Genomic DNA, 27,307 nt, shown 5'->3' with positions numbered 1-27,307 from the left:
CCAATAAATGTACCTGGACTGCGTAGAGGAGTGGGTCACCACAATATATATTAAAAACCCTGAACTTTTATGATTCGCACCAATAATTGTACCTGGACTGCGTAGAGGAGTGGGTCACCACAATATATTAAAAACCCTGAACTTTTATGAATCGCACCAATAAATGTACCTGGACTGCGTAGAGGAGTGGGTCACCACAATATATTAAAAACCCTGAACTTTTATGAATCGCACCAATAAATGTACCTGGACTGCGTAGAGGAGTGGGTCACCACAATATATTAAAAACCCTGAACTTTTATGAATCGCACCAATAAATGTACCTGGACTGCGTAGAGGAGTGGGTCACCACAATATATTAAAAACCCTGAACTTTTATGAATCGCACCAATAAATGTACCTGGACTGCGTAGAGGAGTGGGTCACCACAATATCTTAAAAACCCTGAACTTTTATGAATCGCACCAATAAATGTACCTGGACTGCGTAGAGGAGTGGGTCACCACAATATATTAAAAACCCTGAACTTTTATGAATCGCACCAATAAATGTACCTGGACTGCGTAGAGGAGTGGGTCACCACAATATATATAATAAGAAAACCATCAACTTGTTTGATTCGCACCAATAAATGTACCTGGACTGCGTAGAGGAGTGGGTCACCACAATATATTAAAAACCCTGAACTTTTATGAATCGCACCAATAAATGTACCTGGACTGCGTAGAGGAGTGGGCACTGGGCACCACAATAAAATATATAAAAAACCTTCAACAGGTCTGCATTACACTACACATACGGCTGCTCCTCCATCCTCTCCATCATATACATGTTGGAGTTTTAGCGTGTGACAACCTCTTGTTTTTGATAATGTCAGTGCATTTTGAATATTTTTCAATTTGCCCCACACAACTGAATGTACTTTATCTATGATACGCATCTATCTATCTTGACTGCGTAGTGTGGTGGCCCCGGTACACAATTTGGTACCGAGGCCACAATATAATTAAAAAACCCTCCACGTGTCGGAATTCCACCAAACAAGTATCTGGACTGCATAGTGGGGTGGCCCCGGTACCCAATTTGATACCGGGGCCACAATACCTCCTCAAAACATGCTCCAGACAATTCGTCATTGACAGACCCCAGACAGACAGGGTCGTAGTGTTATTGTTTGACTTTGTAAACCCAAAAAAATGTCCCTGTTGCACTTGCACATAGTCGTGCAATGAAGACTGACTTTTTCATTTAAAGGCACGATCTTTCAAGTGTAGTGTTTGTAAGTCTAAGTCATATTATACTTTTGGTAAAATTGGTTTTTTTTGTTCCTCTTTATGGTAATTAATTAGTAATAGAATTAAAGTAGGAAATAGAATTAAATAGAATTAAAGTAGGAAATAGAGTGGTATAGAGTTGTAGTGTGGTATAGATAGAGTGGTCCACACAATATAATAATAAAACCCTCAACTGGTCTGAATTCCACCAAACAAGTATCTTGACTGCGTAGTGTGGTGGCCCCGGTACACAATTTGGTACCGAGGCCACAATATAATTTAAAAACCCTCCACGTGTCGGAATTCCACCAAACAAGTATCTGGACTGCATAGTGGGGTGGCCCCGGTACCCAATTTGATACCGGGGCCACAATACCTCCTCAAAACATGCTCCAGACAATTCGTCATTGACAGACCCCAGACAGACAGGGTCGTAGTGTTATTGTTTGACTTTGTAAACCCAAAAAAATGTCCCTGTTGCACTTGCACATAGTCGTGCAATGAAGACTGACTTTTTCATTTAAAGGCACGATCTTTCAAGTGTAGTGTTTGTAAGTCTAAGTCATATTATACTTTTGGTAAAATTGGTTTTTTTTGTTCCTCTTTATGGTAATTAATTAGTAATAGAATTAAAGTAGGAAATAGAATTAAATAGAATTAAAGTAGGAAATAGAGTGGTATAGAGTTGTAGTGTGGTATAGATAGAGTGGTCCACACAATATAATAATAAAACCCTCAACTGGTCTGAATTCCACCAAACAAGTATCTTGACTGCGTAGTGTGGTGGCCCCGGTACACAATTTGGTACCGAGGCCACAATATAATTTAAAAACCCTCCACGTGTCGGAATTCCACCAAACAAGTATCTGGACTGCATAGTGGGGTGGCCCCGGTACCCAATTTGATACCGGGGCCACATTACCTCCTCCAATTTCCAAGTGTAGTGTTTATAACATCTTAACACTACACTAATTCTAGCACGTCAAAACCTCTTGTTTTAAATAATGACAGGGCATTTAACTTTTGATTTAATTTATTGAATTTGTTGGCATTTTCTTTTACTTTTTGAACATGGCAAACGACTGTTGAATGGTCACATAATGCCAAAAAAAAAGGTGCAAGATGGAATTGTCCTTGGGCCCTCCCACCCACCCTTATGTTGTTGAAATAGGACATGCACACTTTAACAAACCAATCATTTCAGCGACAGGGCCTACCAAACAACTGTGGCTGAAATGATTGGTTTGTTTGGGCCCCCACACCAATAAAACAATTCATCTCTCCCTGTACAAACTAAACAGGCTCTACTGAGGAAAGATGTCGTCCTTATCCTCAACCTCTGATTCCTCTCCCCCTACAGTGTGTACTTCCTCCTCCTCACACATTATCAATTCGTCCCCGCTGGACTCCACAACCACAGTCCCTCTGTACTGTCTGGAGGGCAGTGCTGTACTTCATTGAGGAATTGATTATTCATTTTTATAAACATCATTTTTTCAACGTTGTGAGGAAGCAACCTCCTTCGCCGCTCACTGACCAGGTTCCCCGCTGCACTAAAAACTCTTTCCGAGTACACACTGGAGGGGGGACAACTCAGTTAAAAAATAGAGCCAGTTTGTACAGGGGCTTCCAAACTGCCTTTTGGAGTTCTACCACGTCACTACCTCTAGTTAATTTAGATTGCAAGGCTTGTAAATATAAATACTTTGAAGATAAAAAAAAGCAGGCTGCACAGACTGTGGAGCTAGAAAGTGAAATTAAATGGACCACGTTACTTTGGTGGCTATCTATGCCCCCCCCCCCGCCCTACACTTGTAGTTGAATATAAATAAAGCAGCCTGCATAGACTGTAGAACTAGCAATTCAAATATACAAAGAAATGGACAAAGGCAGTTTGGTATCTGTCTGCATCAGATCCCCTCTCCACTAGGAGTAAAACAGAAAACTTTTCAGCCGTTATATAATCTAGAATATAAATAGAAATTGAGAAATGCAATTTGGTATCTGTCTGCATCATAATCATCAACATCCTCCTCAGCGCCAGCTACATCAATATCCTCCTCCCAGTGCACAACATTCACACCTTCATTAGCCAAATCTGTAACTGGACTGTGGGTGATCCTTCCAGCATATGCAGAGGGCGTGCTGCAAATGCTGGATGGAGTCACCTCTTCCCGTACAGTGATGGGAAGGTCAGGGTTCACAACCAACAACACCCTTGGACTCGCCTTGGGGATTTGTGATGTCATCTGTTTAGAAGGCAGAGTTCTTTGCTGTTTTGTTGTTGTTGCTGACAGCATAACTCTCTTAAATTTTTTGTAGGGGGGGGGGAGGAGGGCTTTGATCCTTGGGTGAAGTTGGACCACTAGTCATGAACACGGGACAGGGCCTAAGCCGTTCCTTGCCACTACTTGTCGTAATTGGCATATTGCCAACTTTACGTTTCTCCTCAGATGATTTTAAGTTTCTTTTTTTGCTGTTTTTTGAGAACTTGGGCTTTTTGGATTTTACATGCCCTGTACTAGGAGATTGGGCATCGTGCTTGCCAGACGACGTTGATGGCATTTCATCGTCTATGTCATGACTAGTGGCAGCAGCTTCAGCATTAGGAGGAAGTGGGTCTTGATCTTTCCCTACTTTATCCTCCAAATTTTTGCTCTCCATTATATGTAGCACAAGATACTGCAGAATGTGTGAACTTGGTAATATTGCAGTACCAATGGACTTATAATGCTGGATTGGTTTTGCAAATTTGGTTATAATTATTATATTTTTTTTTTTTTTTTTAATTTTTTATTTTTTTTTTACTTTTTTTTTATTTTTTACAAACTTGGGAATAATGGGGAAATAACTATGCCCTTAGAAGCACAGAGCACAGGACACAGCACCACTGGACTGAACAGGACACGGCACAGGACCCAGCAGCACTACGGAACTCAGCAGGACAGAGCACAGGACACAGCACCACTGGACTGATACTGCAGAATGTGTAAACTTTGTAATATTGCAGTACCACTGGACTTTTACTGCTGAATGTGTGAACTTGGTAATATTGCAGTACCAATGGACTTATAATGCTGGATTGGTTTTGCAAATTTTGTGGTAATTAAAAAATATTAAAGTAGTTTTTGGTATTTTATAAAAAAAACTTTTTTTTATTTTTTTAAACACAGGGGAATATTGGGGAAATAACTATGCCCTTAGAAGCACAGAGCACAGGACACAGCACCACTGGACTGAACAGGACACAGCACAGGACCCAGCAGCACCACTGACCTCAGAAGGACAGAGCACAGCACACAGCACCACTGGACTGATACTGCAGAACACAGCACAGCACAGCACAGCACAGCACTAAACAGCACAGCACTAAACAGCACAGAACTAAACAGCACAGAACTAAACAGCACAGAGGACCACCTAACACACCCTCCCTCTACCCTGATCAATGCCCGAGTGAAGATGGCGGCGACTAGCGGGGAATTTATAGGATCCGAGTATCGCGAGATCCGACAACGGGATTATGAGTCAGAGCCTCAGTTTCACTTTTGAATTTGGCGCCAATACCCGGATCTGTCTCGGATCCGACTCGGATCCGCAACGTTCGGGTGGGCTCGGATTTCAGAAATCCGAGCGCGCTCATCCCTACTCTTTATCAGTCCAGCCAGTGACGACGGGAAACTGAACATCGATCAGCTGCCCTGGTGACATTTCTTTGTGAAATTGCATGATTGAAGATTTTGCAGCGATAGAAAATTTTCATAACTGGGTAACCAGCCTCGGACTGGCCTGCAGGGCAGCAGGACTATCCACCGGTAGGCCCCGACACCTGATAGCCCCGCCCACTTCCTTGGGGGGGCGGAGCAAAGTAAAGATGGTCCTGATCGATTTTCATAAAAACAGAAAGCTCAGACTATCTACTATGATAGCTGTCCACCACTGCTGTCTGCTCCCCCAGCCTCCCAGCTGCTGCTGTAAGCCTCTCAGTGACAGGCAGCAGCTGTGAGATGAGATCGAGGTGAACTGCAGGGGAATGACTCGTGATCATGTGATCGTGACTCTGCTTCCTAGTTCATCAACTTCCTGCTGCTGCTGCTGTGAGAAGAAGGAGGCTCTACTGTTAAGAGAGGCTGTGTACGTACAGTATTTCTATTTCTCTCATCTTCCAATTATTTGTCCTGTTTACATGCATACCTCATATTCATGCTGCTATTACTATTTATTTACATCTTGTGATACCATTTAGCACAGGCACTTGTTACCCACTTGTTGTCCTTTTTCCATCTCCCTTTTTGTGCCTGATCCCTATTTCTCTTTTTCATAATTATTTGTCCTACTTTATGGAAGTGGAAGTAGAGGATATATCATGAAAATACTGGCACCTGAATATTATTCAGTGTGTGTGCAGTGCTCACCTACATATTGATGACATACTTGTTTTAGAGAATGCCAGTTATTCTAATAGGGAAAAATGAATAAAACACTATCAGAAATATATGAGTATATGTTATCAAGTGATTCTTTAAGAACTAATCTAATACTAACATGTCACCAAGGACAGGTTGTTTTGTTGTATTGCTGACAGAATAATTGAGGTGTGGAGAGCAGTCACACCATATTGTTGTTTCTCGCAAGTATCCAAGCAAACATCTGGTATTGTGTATTTGTATAGATGTACATATTTATTTATATATATATATATATATATATATATATATATATACATACACACACACACATATATATATTCTCAAAGTTTTCTGGTATACAGTGGTACATAGATAGCTAGGTCTGTGTGTATGTATGTATGTATATATATATATATATATATATATATATATATATATATGTATAGCTCAGTGGTTCCCAAGGCATGTGCCGTGGCTCCCTGGGGTGCCTCGGTGATCTCACAGGGGTGCCTCGTGGCCAGTGTTAAGCAAGGCGGGGGACTACTTGGTAATTATTTTGGCTTAATGGTGCCTTGAAAAAATTATGGAGGCCCTAAGGGTGCCTTGAACTGAAAAAGAGGATAGGGTAGGGGGGTTAGTTTTGGACAATATAAAAGCACTACTTGTAAACATAAAATTATACTGTTAATGGGGAGGCTGTTAAACTAAATGAAAAAATGTCCATAACTGTATGTTACAACCATTGATGGTTAATTTATGTGCTTTCATTTAAAAGCTGCTGTTTAATTTTCTATTTCTAATGTATAGATTTGTATTTAATCATACATTTGTTTATCAGTATAAATAAAGGTTATTTATTGATTGATACACATTTCATCTCTATTTTCTTTACGTAATACATGTGAAATTGACCTGATTTGCAAGGTCCGCTTTTTCTTTATAGACTACACTTGGTGCTATACGTTGTCCTCTGTGGACAGACCACACCCCTTTAATGACTGGCCACACCCCCTCTTGCAGTTGGCCACACCCCAATGTAATGGGCCCCTATCACCGCATTTTCCCGGTGGGCCCTTTATGTCCCAGTCCGACACTGTGGGTAACATAAGGGTATTGTTAAATATACCTCATAGTATCAGAAGTCAGAAAAATAGAGGGATCAGCCATTTTACAGAATATCTAAAAAGTTGTATAAACTAATAAATACTTCAACTTTAGATCATGATACCACTTATTTCAATGTGTTTTCTGTGGACACTATATTCATTAACTATTTTGTTTATATGCAATAAACAAGCAATCCATCAGAAGAATGCAACTATGCACATCCAAAAATCTGTAAAGGTAGCAAAGGGAACATTACTGATGTTAAAAACAAGAGATCTTTTTGCTAAAGCCAAGTAATCTGACATTTCCCATGACAGTTGGTCACTAGAGACAAAATAGAATCATAATTAAATCAATGCATGGAAGAATGGAATGAATGTAGTAAACCACTGCATGTTTTTAATAGAGGTTTCCTTTTACTAAGAAGTGATGAACAGCTAGGATCATACATCACTTCAATGCTGTTCACTGTACTTTTTACCCAGGTTCAATTTACTAAACAGCAATGCTTAATTTTAAACAATGGTCCACTAGATACAGAGCATTGTCTGCAGTTATTTGTACTTACTGTTTATTTATTATGCAGAAAGATTCCTCTCTGTCAGGAAAATAGGGTTTCTTAACTTTTTTTACATATATCCCTGTGCAGGGCCGGACTGGCCATCTGGCACTTCTGGCAAATGCCAGAAGGGCCGAAGGAGGCCGATGGCCACCTGTCACGTGGTGCCGTCTCATGTGATTGCTCGCATAGGCGGCAGTCACTGATTCTCCGTCCGCCAGACAGCGCGCACAGTGCTGCTGCAGGATGTGAGGTGAGACGTCTGAGCATCTGTGCTCGTTTTGAAAGGCACCTGTAAGGTTTGAGACTGCATTTTCTAGTATCACAAAGCAAGAATGTTAATTCTTGTGCCAAGTCTACTGCCTATGTAACCAAGAGTATTGTGCTGGAGAGTAAAGTTGTTTATGTCTCACTTTTTATGCCTGAAAGTTGACAAGCAGCAACACTTTTGATGAAACATGCAATTTATAGCATCTAAGCCTGTTTGTGTGCTACCTTTAAGCTAATTTGCAAATCACTGCTATTTGTCTAAAAACATTTAAATGTATCTGATTTTCTTCAGCCCCAAGGGTTAACAGCTTGAACAATGTAGATGTGGTCATACAGCTTTCCTGGCTAGCTGGCTACCTGCCAAGGTCACTTTTTGTAAATAGGTTATAAAGAAAAGAATAGAGGGGGTGGGTGGGGGCGCTGGGAAAGCCCATACTACAGTCTGATCTAGCTCACTTGATAAAGATCACCTGGATTCTAATTCACACCAGTAGATACTAACGAAGTAAGATTAGTGCGTGCTTGTTTCTACTATAAAACAGTTGAAACATTGGGGGTGAAAATAATTTCCAACCTATTGCTAATACACAAATAAAAAAGTGTGGATTTGCCTTAGTTATGCTAGTATAGTGGTCAAATGATTATTAAATAGCAGTAACTTTTTTGCCCTGTAGAAAACTAGATTGCAATCACTGCAAGAATTCTGCATTCATATTTACGAAACTCTGCCAGTAACTGTCCACCACTCTTAACTAGGTATTTCCACATCATTGTCTTTGTTCTGCCCGTATAAGTGGGATTTGGAATTTTAAGAACTGATGGTCATAGGAATGTTTAGAATTCTACTCTAATTGGTCCATTCAAAAATGCCGATTGACTAGTATTTCAACTAGTTTAGGCAAATTTTGCACAAAAAAATATTGCTCCGTGAGGAATAGTAAGTTTCAAGTGTTGCAAATGTAGATAAGTGGCACCTGTCAACAAACTATGTATTAGTAAAACAAATTATGTTTCTTTGTTTATTTTCAGATAAAATATATACTACTATAGATATTAAATGTATTAGTATGATTTTACAAATCCGAGACAATGATATGCATTTGTTGATTTAAATTACATTGCCAATTAGTATAATATAATGGGTTCAACCAACCTCTGTGTTATACAGCTGATTATTGTATTTTGTTATATGCTGCTTATAATACCTTGCTTCAGTCTATTATGTATTTACTGCCAGGAATGTGGCTGCCCATAGGTTTTGTATCTACTGAGTTCATACAGATTTGGATTTTAAAGTATACTCAGGGCCTCATGTAGGGTTGTACACAATTTCCGTCTAAAACACAAAAAAGAAATTCTATCCAAAAAACCCTGATTTTACAAGGGAATGTTGAGCCATATGCATATAACGTGTACTTCTAACAGTAGTGCCTGTGTATTTGTCTAAAATGATAAATGTAATGTATAATTATAATGTATGTATCAATGCCCCATGTTGGCCACACCCACAACACAATGAGGTCACACCCTGTTCGGCGCCGTCGTTGCGCGGCGGCATATATTTTTTCCCCTACTGGAACTGAGGTGGGCCTGTGTACCTTAAATGCCAGGGCTGATTTTTAGTCCCAGTCCGGCCCTGTCCCTGTGTTGAAACTGCTTGCAAACTACCCCCCAAAGTATTTCCGTGAATCATAAGTATAACCTAAGTAACCAGTACATTTATACAAAGTGACTGCTTATGCATTTAATGCTTTAAAATATCCCTTCTGATAAGTTTTGTATAGGTTTAATAAGTAATAAATGTTGTGTTATTTTGGGTTATATTTCACAGAGAAAAGTAGCCCGTGAATGTGAAGTATCGCTTGAGGTGCACAGGTTGAGAACATAAGATATAGATGTAGCGAGTCTCAGTCATTGATATGGGGTAACTAGTCACATGGGTCTCATTATGATATTTATTTACTTGGATGCACCTAATCCTTGTGCCCAGTGCTAGTCGTTTGTCAAATAGCAAAAAATAGCAAAGGATACCAGATAGTTCTTCAAGAAAACACACTATGCATTATCAATGTTGGTTTCTATATCTTTGCCTTGTGAATTCGGGAAATGGATGTATACACCCAAGTAGCAGTGTCAATGTGTGTAAGTAACATATTATACTACTATTAAACCCTTTTTTGAAAATGTTTTCTTTGGACTGTCACCAACTACCTGTAAGTAATGATTTCTGGTGCTTAGTCCTCACAGGTTGAGGCTTCCCTGATGGTGAGTTTACTGCCTAATTACCGAACCTCTGCAGCAGTATGTGGAATCATTTCCTTACAACCATGCAAAACCCTCACATGCTTAAGAAGCAGCTCACAATCTTCTAGGTTTATATGCATGTGACTTTTAAAGCATGTCAATCAGATTTGACCATGTTCCACTTACATGAATTCCCTACAGGTGAGTGCAGTGCAGGCGCTATGTCACATCAAATAATGGATGGCAAGGCACTAATTACACATAAATTACATATAAACTACTTATTACTAAATGTTTGGAACGGTCTCCATGTAATCTGCTTCTATAGTTTACATGTGCAAAATAACATTATAGGGCAGCTAAACAAGTAGAATTTCTTTGTATTATAAATGTTATTTATCAACAGATGTAATTTCTAAAGGTCAATTTCACAAAATAAGTAATTTATACAAAAATCAGTAGAACTAAAATGACTTAAGATTGTCTACAAGAATGTAATACATTATTTGCCACACACACACACCTATCTATCTAACTATCTATCTACATACATTATATATACAATGGTCGAAGTGGGACTATATACATTGTTATACCATACTGCCACTTCTCATACTACTTTCATTGAAATTAGGCACTTAGTTACAATGATAATTCACAAATGTGGGTGTCAGGCACAAGCTGTCATTTCAATTGGTAACTTTTATGCACTGCTCATGCTCAGAAGACAATTAGTGAAAGGAAGGACCATGAAGCTTGCCAGGGAAGGGTCAGAATATCCCGCTCCTACAATGCTCGCCAATAGGGTACAGCAGCTAATGCCATCTTCAGGGTCAATCTCTGAAAAGGTAAGCTTTTCAGACCTTGACAAATTGAGAATTATGAGCACAGTGTCATTATGCAATAGCTAACCTGATGCAGGAGATATGTCTGAAGTCTGAAGTCTCCTGCGCTTGGCAGAAATAGCCATCACCCCATGGTTTCAGGCTTGATAAATAAGCCCCTATGACAGTGAACATACAGTTCCACTCTTAACGCAGGGTATGCACTGAACTAGGATCAGGAAGTAGCTGACCCTAGTACAAATGTATGTTTTATTGTGTAATCGACTTCCATACATACAGGAGGTGCTCAACTTTACTCAAGCAAAATCTCTCATATTGTTTAGAAATTATATATTTCCAAAACCAGCTACACAATATAAACAAATATTTTTAAGTCCTTATTTATTAGTATAGGTAGCCCTGATTCTTCTGTTTGAAAGTAAGAATTCCATATATTCACCTCTAACTGGACAAAGAAGACACACATGCATTTGTCATGATCCAGAGAGGTATTTACCAAATAAATACAGTTGAAAGCCCTCAAGTGGAGCACTAAGAAGCAATACACAGTACAGAGGTTGATTTAGCATAGTTTAATTTTCATTAGTGAGACCTACAAAAGGATTAATAAAAGGATAATAAATCGAGGGACTGAATAATAGATAGTGACTGCAAAAAATAAATATTTATTAAAGAATGTTTCAAATTTGAATCAACAAAGTGAATCACCAATATACGGAAGTTTGCATTATAGCAATGAAAAAAGCGTAGACATGTTATTAAAACAATGCTGAATGATACTGTGTTTTCCATTTAATTACATTATGCTCTTAGTACACTGGGAATGGATTGATGCTGATGGTGACAGGTGTACTGCTAAAAACATTTGTTATAATATACATACACAAACCAAGATTAACTATGTTTTACTTTCAGGAAGCAAGTGTATTGTTTCTCTCTATATAAATATTTTAAATTGGATCAGTAAATGCTTCATAGTGTAGTACTTTCTCAATGAAATATTGATTTTTCTATATACAGGCAAAACTATTTGCAATTAAAAACAACCTTTCTTTTTAGGTCATAAATCAAATCCTTCCTGGAACTATGCTGGAACAAAAATCACCATCTGTGTGAAACCTAATTTCTCCTAACAATGCAATATCCTTTAATGATAAATCTACTATTAGAAGCCAAATACACAATATTTCCAATATTAAAATATCTAATGCTATATAGGGTAGGAAAAGGACCAGCTGAATTATTTAAGCTCTGGAAGTACTTTGCTAGGCAGCTTGTTTTGAATTTACTGGAATTTGTGACTTTATGATACTATTATACCACATTATACCAGTATTATACCACAGCCCAGCACCCTGGATGATGATGAGGATTTGTAAATAATTTTTAACTAGGAGGATTTGTTATGTTAACATTTTATAATCATTTGTGTTGTTGAAGCAAAGGTTAATTTCATTTGCACTTCAAAGTGTTGTATTTGATTTATTAATATAATAATGACCTAAAATGGCATGTTTCCAGACCATATTCAATGTTCAATGCAATGGCAAGCAACCTGAAATTTTCAATAAGAGTACAAACCTGCATACTGATTGCCTCAGAAGGGAGCTGATATCCATGGGATAGTCCATTTTTGGTGTGCTGAGGTGTGTGCTATTTAGCCATTTGGTGTCTTTTCACCTAAATGTAAGCATGACTGGGTGATTAGGGTGTGACTCTTCCCAGGCTGGGTGCTGGTGACACCAGGGGGGTTGGGAAAATTTTGTCTGACTTTTTAATACTGTACATGTGCTAAACACACATATGTACTGTAGATGCCCGATCATGAATACTTCAGAGAATATGTAAAAATCAGGTAACTGCAAATATAAAAAACAAAATTGCCCATCCTAAAAACACAGTATATACTTCTTAAATCTCATTAAAATATCTGGTACTGCAACGTGGAAACAATTCAATAATAGCAATATAGTAAAAGGAAATAACTGTTCTGATTCGCTAGTCACATTTAGGTCCCATGTAGACTACGAATGAACTTCAATCACTTCATGCATAGCCCATGGTATTTATATGCAACTAGTCATTCAGAGTCTAGTCAATCACAATCAGAGGCTAGTCGCTCTTATTGGCTAGTTACGGAGAGATCTGAACTTGCACTTAACTTATATGTTTCTGACTTTTACTCATTACCCCAACCTCCACTTCCCCAGGGTGCCTGACAGAGTTCCAGTGCTATTAAACATGCGGCTGTCTTTTCCTAGAGCATGGAGGCAAACAATTTTTGTGAGGCTGATTCCCCTAGAGAGGCTGTGACCTTGGGTTTCCCCGTCATAGTGTCACCAGCACCCAGCCTGGGAATAGTTAGCACTTTGGGAGAGACATCACGCTGCCCCCCATCCTGCAATAGCAGTGACCAGACAAAGCTATAATCACTGGTGTTGGTTAACGTTGGGGAAGGGGGAAGGACGTTTTTTTTTTTACATATCCATTCTTTGCTAGTAAAGACACATGCTGTTGTTAATTATAAACTTATATATTTACTGCACGTGTCAGGTAGCCACAAGCTGTACGCAGCCTGAAAGGACTATTTATATATATTTATTTATATATTATATTATTATACATATTTATTTATCTTTATATATTTCTTTATATGTGGCCTAATTTACACATTGTTTTATAATCCATGCAGATTATTGCTCCTCAGAGCTGTACTTACATCCACTGTTAAATGAGATCCTAGATCATAGGGGGGTTGGACTACTTCTCTCCCCACAGTGCACGTTCACAGTTCTACCAAATGTCCCATCACTCACGTTCCCATCTTTTGAAGTACATGCTGTTAGGATTTTTAACCGTTCTCGTGTTGCTGTCATCTAATGCCCCCCTGGTCCACACCAACAATTTCTTGAACACTTCTCTGCGTGGCTCCCTCACTTCTTATCCTCTGACATCCCCACCATCATCAACATCCCTATTTCTAATCCACGTTCCAATGCTGCTTCCAAGCTACTCTCTCTAACCTCCACACTTGACCTCTCCCAGTGGATTGAATCCGCTACTCATCAGGATGGCCACTGTCTTGATCTTATTTTCTCTAGACTATACTCAGTTTCTGATTTCCTAACACTCCTTTCCCCCTCTCTTATTAGCTACTCGCTCACCCACAGTTCTTTACCCTCCCTAGTGTCAAACTCTTCCAAGCCTCCTCACAACTGCAGGAATATCAGCTCTATTGATCTTCAACAGTTTTCAACCTCTCTCCAACACCTTCTCTCCCCAATTTCTACATTCTCCTCCCCTGATAGGGCAGTCCCCATTTTCACCAAATCCTAGCAACTACCCTGGATCAAGTGGCTCCAGCGACACTACATACGTCGCATAGACTTCGTTGACGACCGTGGCACACTAAAGTAACATGAATTCTACAAAAACTTTCTCGTAAAGCAGAACGCCATTGGCGTAAATCTTGTACCTGTAATGATTTCATCACATACACTGATTTCTACCACTCCTATAGAAATGCTCTGGACACTGCTAAACAAACATACTTCCAATATGTCATCTATGCATCTATGATCAAGCTTATAACCCCAAATGCCTTTTTAACACATTTAAATCTCTTCTGAATCCTACCACCCCAAATCCTCCAACTAACATCAGTGACCAGGATCTCGCTTCCTATTTCAAGGACAAAATAGATAAGATCAGACTTGAAATGGTATAATCTCCCTCGACAAGCAATCAGCTCAATTCCTTTGTAGCACCCTCTTCATTTGATCCCAAAAATTAAGAGGAAGTTTCTACTCTCTTCTCATCTTCCTACTCTACCTCCTGTCCTCTTGATCTCATTCCCTCACAAATTGGTAGGTCCCTGTCTCCTGTGCTCATTCCCTCTCTAACTAAAATCTGTGCTCTTTCTCTTTCTACTGGTATTTTTCCATCACTATTCAAGCATGCAGTGATTACTCCCATTTTGAAAAAACAAAATTCTGATCCTAACTCTCTCGTAAATTACCGCCCCATCTCTCAGCACCCATGCCCCTTCAAGCTTTGCCTAGACTCGCCTCACACACTTTCTTACAGCAAACAACCTATTGGATCCACTTCAGTCAGGCTTTCGATCTCAACACTCCACAGAGACTGCACTGACCAAGATTGTCAATGATTTGATCACAGTAAAAAGTAATGACCATTACTCTCTTCTAATTTTCCTGGATCTCTATGCTGCATTTGACACTGTTGATCACTCTCTCCTCATAAAAACGCTACAATCCCTAGGTCTTGAAGGCACTGTCATATCCTGGTTCTTATCCTACCTATCTAACTGCTCTTTCAGTGTTAATTTATCTGGATCCACCTCTGCTCCACTTCCTTTATCAGTTGGAGTACCACAAGGCTCAGTCCTAGGTCCTCTGCTATTCTCTATCTACACCACTTCTCTTGGAAAACTAATAAGCTCCTTTGGGTTTCAGTATCATCTCTATGCGGATGATACACAATCTATCTATCCTCTCCTGATCTTTCACCATCTGTGTTATCTCGCGTTACTGACTGTCTTTCTGCCATTTCATCTTGGATGTCTTCTAGCTAACTCAAACTCAATCTTTCAAAAACTGAAATAATAATATTCCCACCCAAAATCAGAAGCTTCCTGCCTGACATTTTTATTTCTATTGATGACCATAAATCCCACCCCGCAAGCTCGTTGCCTAGGTGTAATCCTTGACTCACAACTGTTGTTTATTTCCCACATCAAGTCTATATCTAAAGCATGTTACAAACACCTAAAGAACATTTCCAGAATATGCACATTTCTCACACAAGACACCGCAAAAACCTTACTTCATGCACTCAACATCTCCCGCATCGACTATTGCAATTCTCTCCTTACTGGTCTTCCCAAAGTCAGACCGGAACCTCTACAATCTATTTTGCATGCAGCGGCTAGACTTATTTTCCTTGCAAATCGTTCTTTCTCTGCTGAGCCACTCTGTCAGTCTCTACATTGGTTGCCTATATTTTAACGAATCCAATATAAAATTCTTCAACTAACATACAAGGCCATCAGCAAAATTGCACCGGCATACATTTCCTCCCTTGTCTCAAAATATTTCCCAACTCGACACCTCCGTTCTACACAAGATCTACGTCTCTCTTCCACTCTCATCACATCCTCCCATTCTCGGTTACGGGACTTTTTTCGGGCTGCACCCATTTCGTGGAATTCCCTCCCTTGCACAGTAAGACTTTCCTCTAGTCTTCAAACCTTCAAGCGTTCTCTGAAAACCCACCTCTTCAGAAAAGCTTATTATTTTCCTCAACCACTATCTTAATCTCCCTAGATTACCCTATTACCACCCTCTACACAGCTAACACAAGACAACAACCCTCTGACCAACATTTCCACACACACAGCCCACTCAATACTTTTACCTTTGCATTCTAGCTGGTCCATTGTGCAATATGATGTAGCACATGCCCTTTTGTTTCAAACTCCCAATGTCCTATAGATTGTAAGCTTGCGAGTACGGTTCTCTTACCTCTCTGTCTGTATGTATTACCCAGTATTGTCTTATTAATGTTTGTTCCCAATTGTAAAGCGCTATGGAATTTGCTGGCGCTATATAAATAAATGTTGATGATGATGATGAAAACATCCAGATATTTGCTGTCATTTTCTAACTTGAACTAGACAGATAAATACAAATTACTCACTGGTTGCTTTTGGTTACTGTCAAGTTGTACATTTCTGCAATAAAAATACAGTTTAATTAATCCCATGTTTAGATGCACATTCATTTTGTATTTTTCTATGTGGAATTCTTAATATTTCTGCAAAAAGAAATCAGCTGTGACAAGGATATCACTTCACAGATTTTAAACTGTAGATCACAACTAGTATATTGGCTTTGCTACTAAGTGGTCAGAGAGGAATTCAGTGCACTGCATGAGTTATTGTATAATCATGTGAAGGAAAACCCAAAAGGTTAAAAGGGAGAAAATGTAGGAATTGAATGGCTCAATGGATTGCACTGGGATACAGACCAGCTTAGCTCTAGGCTCATATCTGGCTCATGTGTGTAGTAACTGAAAATCAGTGCTGAAAGCTTTTTAGGTTCAGTATTCCTTTAAACTGTCTCCATTACCAAGCATCCTCCATGGAATTTAAATAAACTGGTGGCCCTAATCAGCTATGGCAGAACTAACAAAATACCAATATACGTAAACATAAAAAGGTCTAGATGTAAATATTCTTAATTACATGTAAACACAAGAAAAGACTATGACATTACTAAAAGGTAAGAAAGGTAAAAACACACATAAAAGAGTTTCTAAATACTAGATCTTTTGATAAATCCAAGGCATATGTTAAGAGCATGATTTCTAAAAACCTTTTGTTGATACTATGATGATACTACAGGTTTTTTGTAGAATAGTTACCTATTTTAAGAACTAATTATTTAATATTTTGCTGTTCTGTATGAAATCATTTAGGGACAGTCGATTATAAGTCAAAAAGGCCAAGCTCAGATTAAGGAATAGCTAGCTCCTGATCCACCCAAGCCATGGGTAACTATTGAGAAACATCCCATTCTTTTCCTCTAGATGATCTTATATTGGCAGAAACAAAATATAGACCTTTAACAGCTACTCCATTAGGAAGCATATGAGCCTTACTTACAGCCTGGAATAACATGTTCTAATTAAACTCAGACTTTACTCTCCCATCACCTCATCTTTCGATTATTGTTTTTTCTAAACTGATCTAACACTTACAACTGTTGTTTTGGCACAACTAGGGTATCACTAAGCTTGATCACCTCTTTGAGGGTAATGCTCTGATTACTTTTGCCAGACTCGACGAAAAGTATAATATTCCTACCCAAGATTTTTACAACAATTTACACTGGATTCAATCTCAGGGCTGCTCCCTGCCCACTCTGAAACTTCGTACTCCTTCCATGAGTCTCCATCTGTCACCACTTAGGTGCACAGGTGGTATAACCTCCTAGTATAAATCCCTCATAAGCTCTATAGACGCACATAAACTGTCTACTCAACTCAAGTGGGAAACAGATCTCCAGCTGTCCTTGAAGGAGGAGGAATGGTGTTACATTTTTCAGAATGTTTTTAAAATGTCCAAATGCATCAATCATTTGGAAATGTTAGATAAACTTATTCATAGAAAGTATTTTAAACCTGGTAGGTTACAAAAAATTCTACCTAATGTTTCTAAATTTTGAGGAATTGTGGTGAGGTTGGGAGCCTTCTTCACATTTTCTGCAGCTTCCCAGATACAAAACCTTTGGACTGATATCTCTGTCTAACTTAACTGGGTTTTAAATGTGTCATTGACCCTCTCCCTGGAGGTAGCTCTTTTACACCACTAACCCCCGCAACTCCAACAACATAAAAGATATGTCTTGGGACATATTTTTATCGCTACTGGAGCTGCAATTCCCCAATACTGGAAATCTCCATCCCATGCGCTATTTCTCTAATAACCACCAAAATTCAAAAAAATTATGACCTGGAGACCATAGGTTTCCAATACACGTCATCTGCTACATCTCCCCTGATTAAATGGCTTGATTGGAGCACTTACTATACTGAACACTTAGCCTTGTCACTTTCCTTCTCTCCTCTGTGAATGTACTATTGAGTTTTTGTTATACCCATGCTTATTCAATTTATGTTCTCTGATATACTTTTACGGCTGTCTCTCTTTCCTTCCTTTCCTGTTCATTGGTCTGTTTCCTGATTTTGATTATTATCTTCCAAAGAATTCAATACAAATTGTATTGTTAAAGTTCATGCATAAAGTTAAGTAAGATGAAAAATACATATGTCCAAGTTCAACTCAGCACTACAGATGCTTGAATTTGTTTCAAAGTGGTTTTTGAACCTGTTGTCAAATTTGCTCTCAAGTTTGAAAATATATTCTAATTTTAAGTAAGACGAAAAGCATTGAGCCAGTTTGAAGACATGCAAGCTTGTTTGAGCTTAAATGGTACTTTGTATAGATGTGTTAATTTGTTTTTCCATGTGAACAGCAAACTCAAACTCTGAATCGCAAAATTAGCCACTGCAGCTGAACCCAAAAAGAAATGGACTTAAAATCATATGTCTTCTAAAATGTAACATATTTATTTTCAATTACAAATAAGAAGTGCAGAGAAATAAGGAAGTGCTGCATTCGGAAATGGATTTGATCATCAACAAGTTGGAGGTCTTGGAACTTGCCAATTTATCCAATTTGTATCCAGTTTGAAAAATTTGAGCATCTACATATAATTTGATAACACCCAATAGGTTAAGTGCTGACTAACAGTTATGGTGTTGACAGAGGTTAATACTCCATCTGTTTTTGCAAACTTTCATCTTCAATGCAATTCATCTAGCTAAGGAAACGGCCTAGTACAATCTGACCTAAGAAGATAACAATCTTTCCTAGCACTATATTAGAAAATATTTCCATAATCAACACACTATATACTATGGAATAATAAAATCTCATATGTTTTTCTATTTTCTAGGAAGACAGCCAGCCAATTCTTCACTATCAATAATATCAGCCAACACTTAGGGGAGCGAATTTATTGCTCCTACTGCAAAGAACCATTTTCACAGTTGAAGGTAAGTATAAAGCACTTGGCATTTGAACTATATTCATGTTTTTGCACAAGCACGCTATTTGCTTGGTTTAAAATGGGCAATAACAAGTATATGTTAAGCTAAACAGATTCATAATGAATGTATATATTTATATTCCATGGATTTCATGGAATGTTCACCATGTAGATTGTGGTAAGAAGAGAGTAAATGCATGCTACTTTTCACTTTATATGGTTAAATTCTTTAAATACTTTATGAAACTTTATGATGTTCCCCTGCAAACATGTATAGATACATTTGCAAGTAAAAGCATATCCTATGCAAATAGTTAACATTCATTAAGTAAAGCATTTTTGTTTAACAATCCTTTTGATGCAGAAGTAAAATGTTATCATTTTATTAGGAAACTTTAGCATTTTCTATTTACATCTCATCAAGAAATTTAAATGCAACAAAATCGATTAAAGTAGACAAATATGTTGAGCAAAAACATACTTGAAAACATATGTCTTCTAAAATGTAACATATTTATTTTCAATTACAAATAAGAAGTGCAGATAAATAAGGAAGTGCTGCATTCGGAAATGGATGTCTCCTATCTGTAAAAATAGTTCATCATAGATAGTAATCCCATGTGTGCCTCTCTGATCAAGACACTTTGTGCAAATCTGTGACTTACAGTGCTTATTCTTCTATTCTTCTAGATTACATGCTCTGATGCAGCATAGAAGAATTAATAGGACTAGGACCACATAACTGTTTAATGAGCAACTTTTACGGACAGAACAAATTTAATATCATGTGAATATCCTGTGGTATTTTATTATTTGTGGAATGTATATATATATATATATATATATATATATATATATATATATATATATATATATAAAGGGCAAGGGGCTCTTGCTGTGAGATATAGCCTGACACAAGTTAGTTTTTGGACACTTGAATAGACTTTGTGGGGCCGTCACAGCTGGACATCCTTGGACAGAGTGGAAGTAGGTATTCTACTGTGCCAGAATTAAGGGGTTTCCACTTACAGGAGTTTTTGGGGAGGGAGGCGTTCTCTCCGGCAGCACCCACAAAGAGAAGCTGTCAGTGAGGGGTACAGAGAGTGTAGGTAAGAATGCAGAGGTAAGCCCCACAGCTATTGAAGGACCAGAAGTCCCAGCTGAATGAAATATTTAGCCCCTTCTTAACCCTTCTCACCAGAGAACCTACCGAGACCCAGCTATCTCAGCTATCTCAGTTGAACCAGGTGGAATCTGTGGGAGTTGGCCTGGGCAATGAATGACCTGTCAGTCAATCTCCATGCTACCTCTTTAAAAGGGAAGGTGTCAACAGCGAGAGTTTATAGTTATTTATAAGGGGTAAATCATAACTGCAGTGTAAGGTTATATCAAATGAATCCATGGATAAATTGAGCTGTTAAAGTGTAAAATGTGAAGACAGAGAGTCTGATGTAAATGTATTTGATGGCTTTGCACATCCTAGTGTGAGAAGATACACCTGTAGCAGCTTCAAAGGGTTCCTGCTGTGAGATATATCCTGACACAAGTTCATTTTTGGACACTTGAATAGACTTTGTGGGGCCAGTCACAGCTGGACATCCTTGCAGCCCAAGGCAGCATTTTGAAGGCCTGTACAGGTGTATTAAAATATGAGCTTCAAAGGAAAATGTCTTCATAGTTCATATTTTGGGAAATCCGGGTGCCACTCCATACTGAGGAGCAGAAATCACACCAGGGTTGTAAATGACAGGTACGGGTGGTATCAGGAAACAGCTAAAATGACATATCTTTGAAAAAGGTATGTCACATTGTCAAAATTTCAACATGTTTGGTATCAAAAAATGGACAGAGTCGTAGGGGATTTATTTATGATAAAATTGGATCGATGTGACGCTCTACAGAAAAGTTAGATCACATAGTAGAATTGGTTAGTAAATCAGGCAACATGCAAATGGTGATTGTAAAAAGTGTCACAGGCCACAACCCCTAGGGATAGAACGAGGTGTGGAAGTGTCTTTAAAAGGCTGAGACCAGGTATAGCAAAGTGTCAGACTTTGGTAAATCAATTCACATTGATAAGCTGTCCATCTTTGTTGCCAATTTCCCTTGGCCAGAAAAGGCAATTCACATAAGTGTCATTCTGAATGTAACCCCTTTTATTTTAGACTGGTTTGCTTTTGTATGTTATCTCAATCTATTAATTGTTTATTAATTATTTTTTATATCCGTATGCCCTGTACTTTTGTATATTAAATCTATAATTTAATATGCTTCGTTCTTGATACTCTAATGAATCCATTAGCCTGTTAAGAAGCAATAGCTCGGCCAAGTTAACTCTTGGAATGCCAGTGTGTGATTTGTTGATACATTTGATTAACAAGCTGTGTGTGCTTGCATTTACATTTGTGTAACAGTCTGGAGGTGTGAAGAGTTAACCCTTTGCTTGCTGGTCTGTGGATAGCTAGAAGCCTTGTGTGCCAGTATACTGGGGTCCTATTGTCCGTATTCAATAGGTGGTGGCAAAACTGAAGTGTGGGGGTGTGAGCGCTATTTGGGAGGATTCAGTAGGTCTATAGCCTGTGTGATAGGTAAAGAGAGACTGCGGGCTGGAATCGTGTGACCTCATACAGCAATCACCACAAAGTCACAGCAGCTCGGAGCGTGTTTGTGACATAGTAGCATTCATGATTGATTGCTGGGAGGGCAGTCTTGTTATTGGCAGTTCACACAGGGGGGGGTTGCAATAGTCAACATGGGAAATTGTAAGGATGTGGATCTGGAGCTTTGTGGCCTCTTGTGTGAAGTGGCATGACTGACTTGGAGATGTGAGAAATATAGAGTGCAGGGCAAGACTGACACAGAGATAGTGAGCTTGTGAAGTAGGTAGAATGACTGTTAAAGCGATTTCAGGCAGAAGTATGGAATATGCCATGGGCAAATGGCGGAAACACAGTTTGAGAGATTGGATAACACAAAGGGAATGAGTTATTTACACAATGCTGAGAAGAACCTGTGATTGCAGTGATTTTGTCATGTCTGGCAATATTTTTTAGATAAATTTGGAAAACTGGTGATTTATATGTCATTTTGCCTTTAATCATAATTACTAAAGAATAGTTATTTAAATAACTATTTCTGCACAGTGATCTTTATTAGATCCTCCTTCTCCTTTTGTATTAACAAGCATAATAATATACATAAAATAAATAATTTACTCACTAATGTTTCCCATCATGCACTATTCCATTCCACTACAACAGGTTGCAATGTTAAGAGGAAGGTGCTTTTCTAACTGACTTTGTGACCTTGCAGACTTGCTGAAAAATGATGTGGCTCAAACTACTTATTTGAAGGGGATGCAGTGAGCAAACATACTTCATAAATACTATCAAAGTATTATTTTAATATCTATTATTTGTAGTGCTACTAGTGTGTGTCAATTACATGTTGTAGAGATATCAATGAGTATTCCCAGAGTTAAGCTTTCTGTTTAGTTATTCCTTTGTGAACATTAAAAAAAACAGGTGAGACTATCACAGTAAGGCTTACTAATTAGCATTGTAATTAGAGGACTGGGAGGGTCATTAAGTACACAGTTTCCACAGTCTATGATTGGAATTCCTGTGTGAGTCTAATAATCACACATTTACAAACACTTATATTTTCCAAAGAGGATAAGTTAATAGTGTTCAATACAAAGGGCAGCGCAAACCCCTCAGGTATTCACAAGTTGCTGCTAAGAAATATGTGTAAAGGATTGACAAAAAATAATGAAGGGTTACTATATATTTTTATACTGTGTTACTAAAATAATAAACTTATCATTCAACAACCTATCGTATACCCTTCTGTACCTAATATTTACTTATTTTTGTATTTCTGTACCCTGGGCTGAAATAAACAAAAAATAATATTTTTATTTAACAAATAAATCAGAATAAAATCATCACAGTTCCATGCAACTGGAAATGAATAGGAAGTAGATTATTGTGTACAAGGTGAATTGGGTCCTATTGCAATGTATTCTATTATATATAATATAGTATATATTAAGGTAAATGCAGTAAAAGACATTGTGTATTTTATGTGTTTTAAAATTAACTTGGAATAGTACAAGAAAACATTGGGATCAACTGGGACAAAACTTGATCATACCCGCAATATACTTGCATCCCTTGCTACCATATATTTTATATTGCTTATTTGGCAAAAAGAGGACATGTTCTGGAAAAGGAGGGCACCTGGTAACCCGAATGGGGCTGATTATAGGTAATACATGCAGAGGTTTTTATGCAGCCCTCTTGTTCAACTAACATTTTTCCAAGAAGATACAAACAGATCTGTTTCTAGTAATGACTGCAAAATACTTACGGGTTTACCAAAGAGAAAATACAGTTTTAATACTGCTAATATAATAATAATAATAATAATAATAATAATAATAATAATTGCTAAAAAGAAAGCCACTAGACCAGAAGTTCTTGACCTTTTCTCCCCTGGGACCCAAAGTATGCATGTGAATGAAGTGGTTCAGTTTTTCCTTAATAATGCATTTTCATTTTAATTACTCTACTGTTGTTTTAAGATTAAGTATATTAATGTTACAAATTTAATGAACAGAATTCTGGGGGGGGGGGGGGATAATAATAATGGCACATGATTAGTACAAAGGAAGGTGATAGGGTCTAAATGACATGGCAAATCATGCCCCTGAGTCATTGTATATCCCACAAAAAGATAAAGGTTTATTTACATATATAACAATTGCAATGCATATGAAGTGGCTTGACTATACCTCAGAATATTTACCGGGGCATAATTAGGACAAAATAAATCATACAACACCATCTAACAAAAAACATAACTCCATCTACACAATAGTGGACAACCCTGCTGTATTTTCTGGGTACTGTGCATGAGTATCCCAGTCTCAACGAGATCAAACAGCCTCTCATTTTCAAGATAATTAAGTGCTAATATTTGAACCAGCCCTAAGACCCGTGGACATAAGTTGTCTGATAACACAGCCCTTTCCTCCCACTTTCTCACTGATTTTCCAGTTGAATGTACATAGACTGAATTAAATAACAAAATAATAAATATTTAATATCTATTATTTAATGCAGCCCACATTACAGTATGTAATATCCAAACGTCTGTGCATTACATGTTTTTAGTTATTAATGGGAGAGGGAGCTGTCATATTAATTGTTCTGTTGAGAAAAATTTAAATAGCACGCAGATACAGCAATAAAGATATGCAACACATCAAAATGACCATAAAAATGGCAGAAAGTTTCGTTGGCATTTCCAACACCTTTATTATAAAATGTACCTGAAACTAGAGTCACACAGAACATAAATAGGTTGTTTAGACCATGTTTAGACCATGTCTCATAATATTGTGTCTATTAGAGGCCATATGTTAGAAACACTATTATTTTTTATCATAAAATGTAATTACAATTTCTGCCTCCTTGCAGGCACTTGATATGTAATTTTACTTGCGTTTTTACTAACATTTTAGAGATCACTGTTGGGTTCACAAAGTGTTTAAATGCAGCAAGTGCATAAAATGGAATAAATAGAGTAAATAGCATTACAAATAACAGTATCGCAATGTGACATAACACAACACAAGTAAACACTCCAATGGGTATGGTAACACTAGAAGTAACGTTATCAAGTGACAGATCTTTTTCTATGCATTTTAAAAATTTTCAAAATGTATGTAAATTGCATTTAAAGAACGCCAGTGCGTTTTGAGCACTTAAGTTATTTGTTTATTCACATTTTACCAACATGACATAAAGTTTTATGGAATATGATAGTTATTAATATATGTGATATAGAATAGTCAACACATAGACTCATAAGTCCTGTTTTCCAGCAGTTATGCCATTTCTAAATATGACCGCTGGATCTATTTAGTCTCCTGTATTGTATGCAATATTGTCATAACAACTGAATGAATACATTATATGCCTAATGAGACGGAATAATAGATGACTGAATGTGATCTTACGGGAGCCACGAGATCACACATGCACAATACAAACTGGGTTCTGGTGCACATGCACAAAATGGCGAATCACATTATAAGAACACAGCTATACCAACTAGACTGTTATCTCCTGGTGAAGTCTGAATACAAGACAGAACGCGTTGAGAATGTGCATTACCATCATTTTTGGCTTTGAATTTGTGTTTGGGGACTCTCTGGATATACATCTGGAACTTCTGAATCACTGACATCAATTTGATTGTACTAATAAGTCCGGCTCCTGATACAGCCGCAGGATTCCAGATGAGCACCTTTTCATAATCACTGTATAAATGCATAAACTACATGTTTTCTGATTAAAGTACTTTTTTTTTTAATAAAATACTATTGTGACAGGATGGACCTCCAATGCCACCCTGTCCGTGCTGCTAGGGGCCGGCTGGGATTGACTTGCCAACATCCCTTTTCTTTATCCGAAAGTGCGCCCCTCTAAATGCAGTCGGAGGGGCTTGCTTCTGCCACCACTAGGCTCCTTTGTCGGGATCTGGAACCCATTCCTTCTGGGTAACTTCCGGTGTACTCCCTTGCTGGGCACCTGGACTGGTGCCCCTGACCTATTCCTTTAGATCAGGGTTGCTGTGAATGGTTAACCCTGGCCTATCACACTTCCCGAGCTGCTAGGTAGCGGACAGAGAGTTGGTACTGGAATGCTGAGTTCCAACCTCAGAACAGCCGGATAACAGATTAGTTTGGTCTAATCTGTATATCACAGGAATTGCTGTAAGTAAGAAGGCGTCAAAGCATGATCTCAAATCAGTGATGTTTACTAGCTCAAGTATCCTAATAAGGATAGTTACACTAGTTTGTGGTACTAGTGATTGTCGGAAAGTACAGATGGTATAGTACTACTTCTTACATGGTCAAACAGTGCTCTATATATGACTACAGAACAAAAATGGCTTACTGTGCTACAACCTAATATCACCTCAGTATATTAATAATGATTGAGTGTACAAATCTTCTTGTCACAAACCCTGTGTGAGATTGCCAATCTCCAAAAGTATATAGAACCACAGAAATAAACAGGGTGCGTCCATAGAAGAGATAAAACTTTATTCTAAAATATACAAATATGATTATTTCAATGGCGGAACTCACATGTAGAAAATATAACAATGGATGTCCAATATTACATCACAATAAACATGTGTACATCAAATAAAGATGATAAATGTGTCTGGCCAGTACACAATGCTAATGATAAAATCAGTATATATGAACACAATCCTGTGTCATCAAAGGGTGTATAGCAGGATGGATCTCACCCATTCATCGTATGCGGCTGCAGCACAAGGGTGCCACACGGGCACTGCAATACGTATATGGAGTAAGAGGTATTGCAATTGTAGAAACCCTCTATATTAAAGACTTCACCTGTGGAATGAGACGTTATTTCTTTATCTTTATTTCCTATATATTTGCAAGTCGTGCAACGTGTCCTTCCACATCTGAAGTTCCCTTTTATGTTGGACAAAAACATTTTTTTTTGTGGATTCTTTTTATTTTTCTCCTTAAGATAGAAATGACTAGGGGCTAATAGGTTCTTCATATTTTTATTCTTTTTAAATACTACAAAGGGTTTCTCCGGAATCACAGTATTCAAAATGGGGTCTTGTTTCAAAATGTGATAATTTTTCATAATAATTTGTTTGATACTATTCGATCTTGTATTGTATTTTGAAATACATTTTAAACCATTATCAATTGATTTTTCTATTATTTTGTTATTATCATTTTTCTTATCTGGTTTAAATTCTATAGGAAATAAAGATAAAGAAATAACGTCCCATTCCACAGGTGAAGTCTTTAATATAGAGGGTTTCTACAATTGCAATACCTCTTACTCCATATACGTATTGCAGTGCCCGTGTGGCATGCAATACGTGGGTAGAACAACCAGAT

The 27,307-nt window shown here is 37.9% G+C and overlaps 1 protein-coding gene across 4 annotated transcripts in view; it reads right to left on the bottom strand.

Moving 5' to 3' along the window:
• Window positions 1–27,307, bottom strand: part of PACRG (parkin coregulated) — a 468,816-nt gene that overhangs the window by 142,893 nt on the left and 298,616 nt on the right. Inside the window, exon 5 of one of the 4 annotated variants that reach the window (XM_075203277.1) lies at window positions 16,427–16,460. The exons of the other annotated variants lie outside the window; for them this stretch is intronic. Within the exon in view, the coding sequence (XP_075059378.1) occupies window positions 16,427–16,460 (34 nt within the window). The remainder of the gene's footprint in view (window positions 1–16,426; window positions 16,461–27,307) is intronic. 4 annotated transcript variants of the gene reach the window in all.

The sequence above is a fragment of the Mixophyes fleayi genome, chromosome 3 (assembly GCF_038048845.1).
Source record: "Mixophyes fleayi isolate aMixFle1 chromosome 3, aMixFle1.hap1, whole genome shotgun sequence".
NCBI classification, from domain to species: Eukaryota; Metazoa; Chordata; class Amphibia; order Anura; family Limnodynastidae; genus Mixophyes; species Mixophyes fleayi.
The sequence above is the reverse complement of the archived record's forward strand: the minus strand, read 5'-3'. Positions and strand labels throughout refer to the sequence as shown.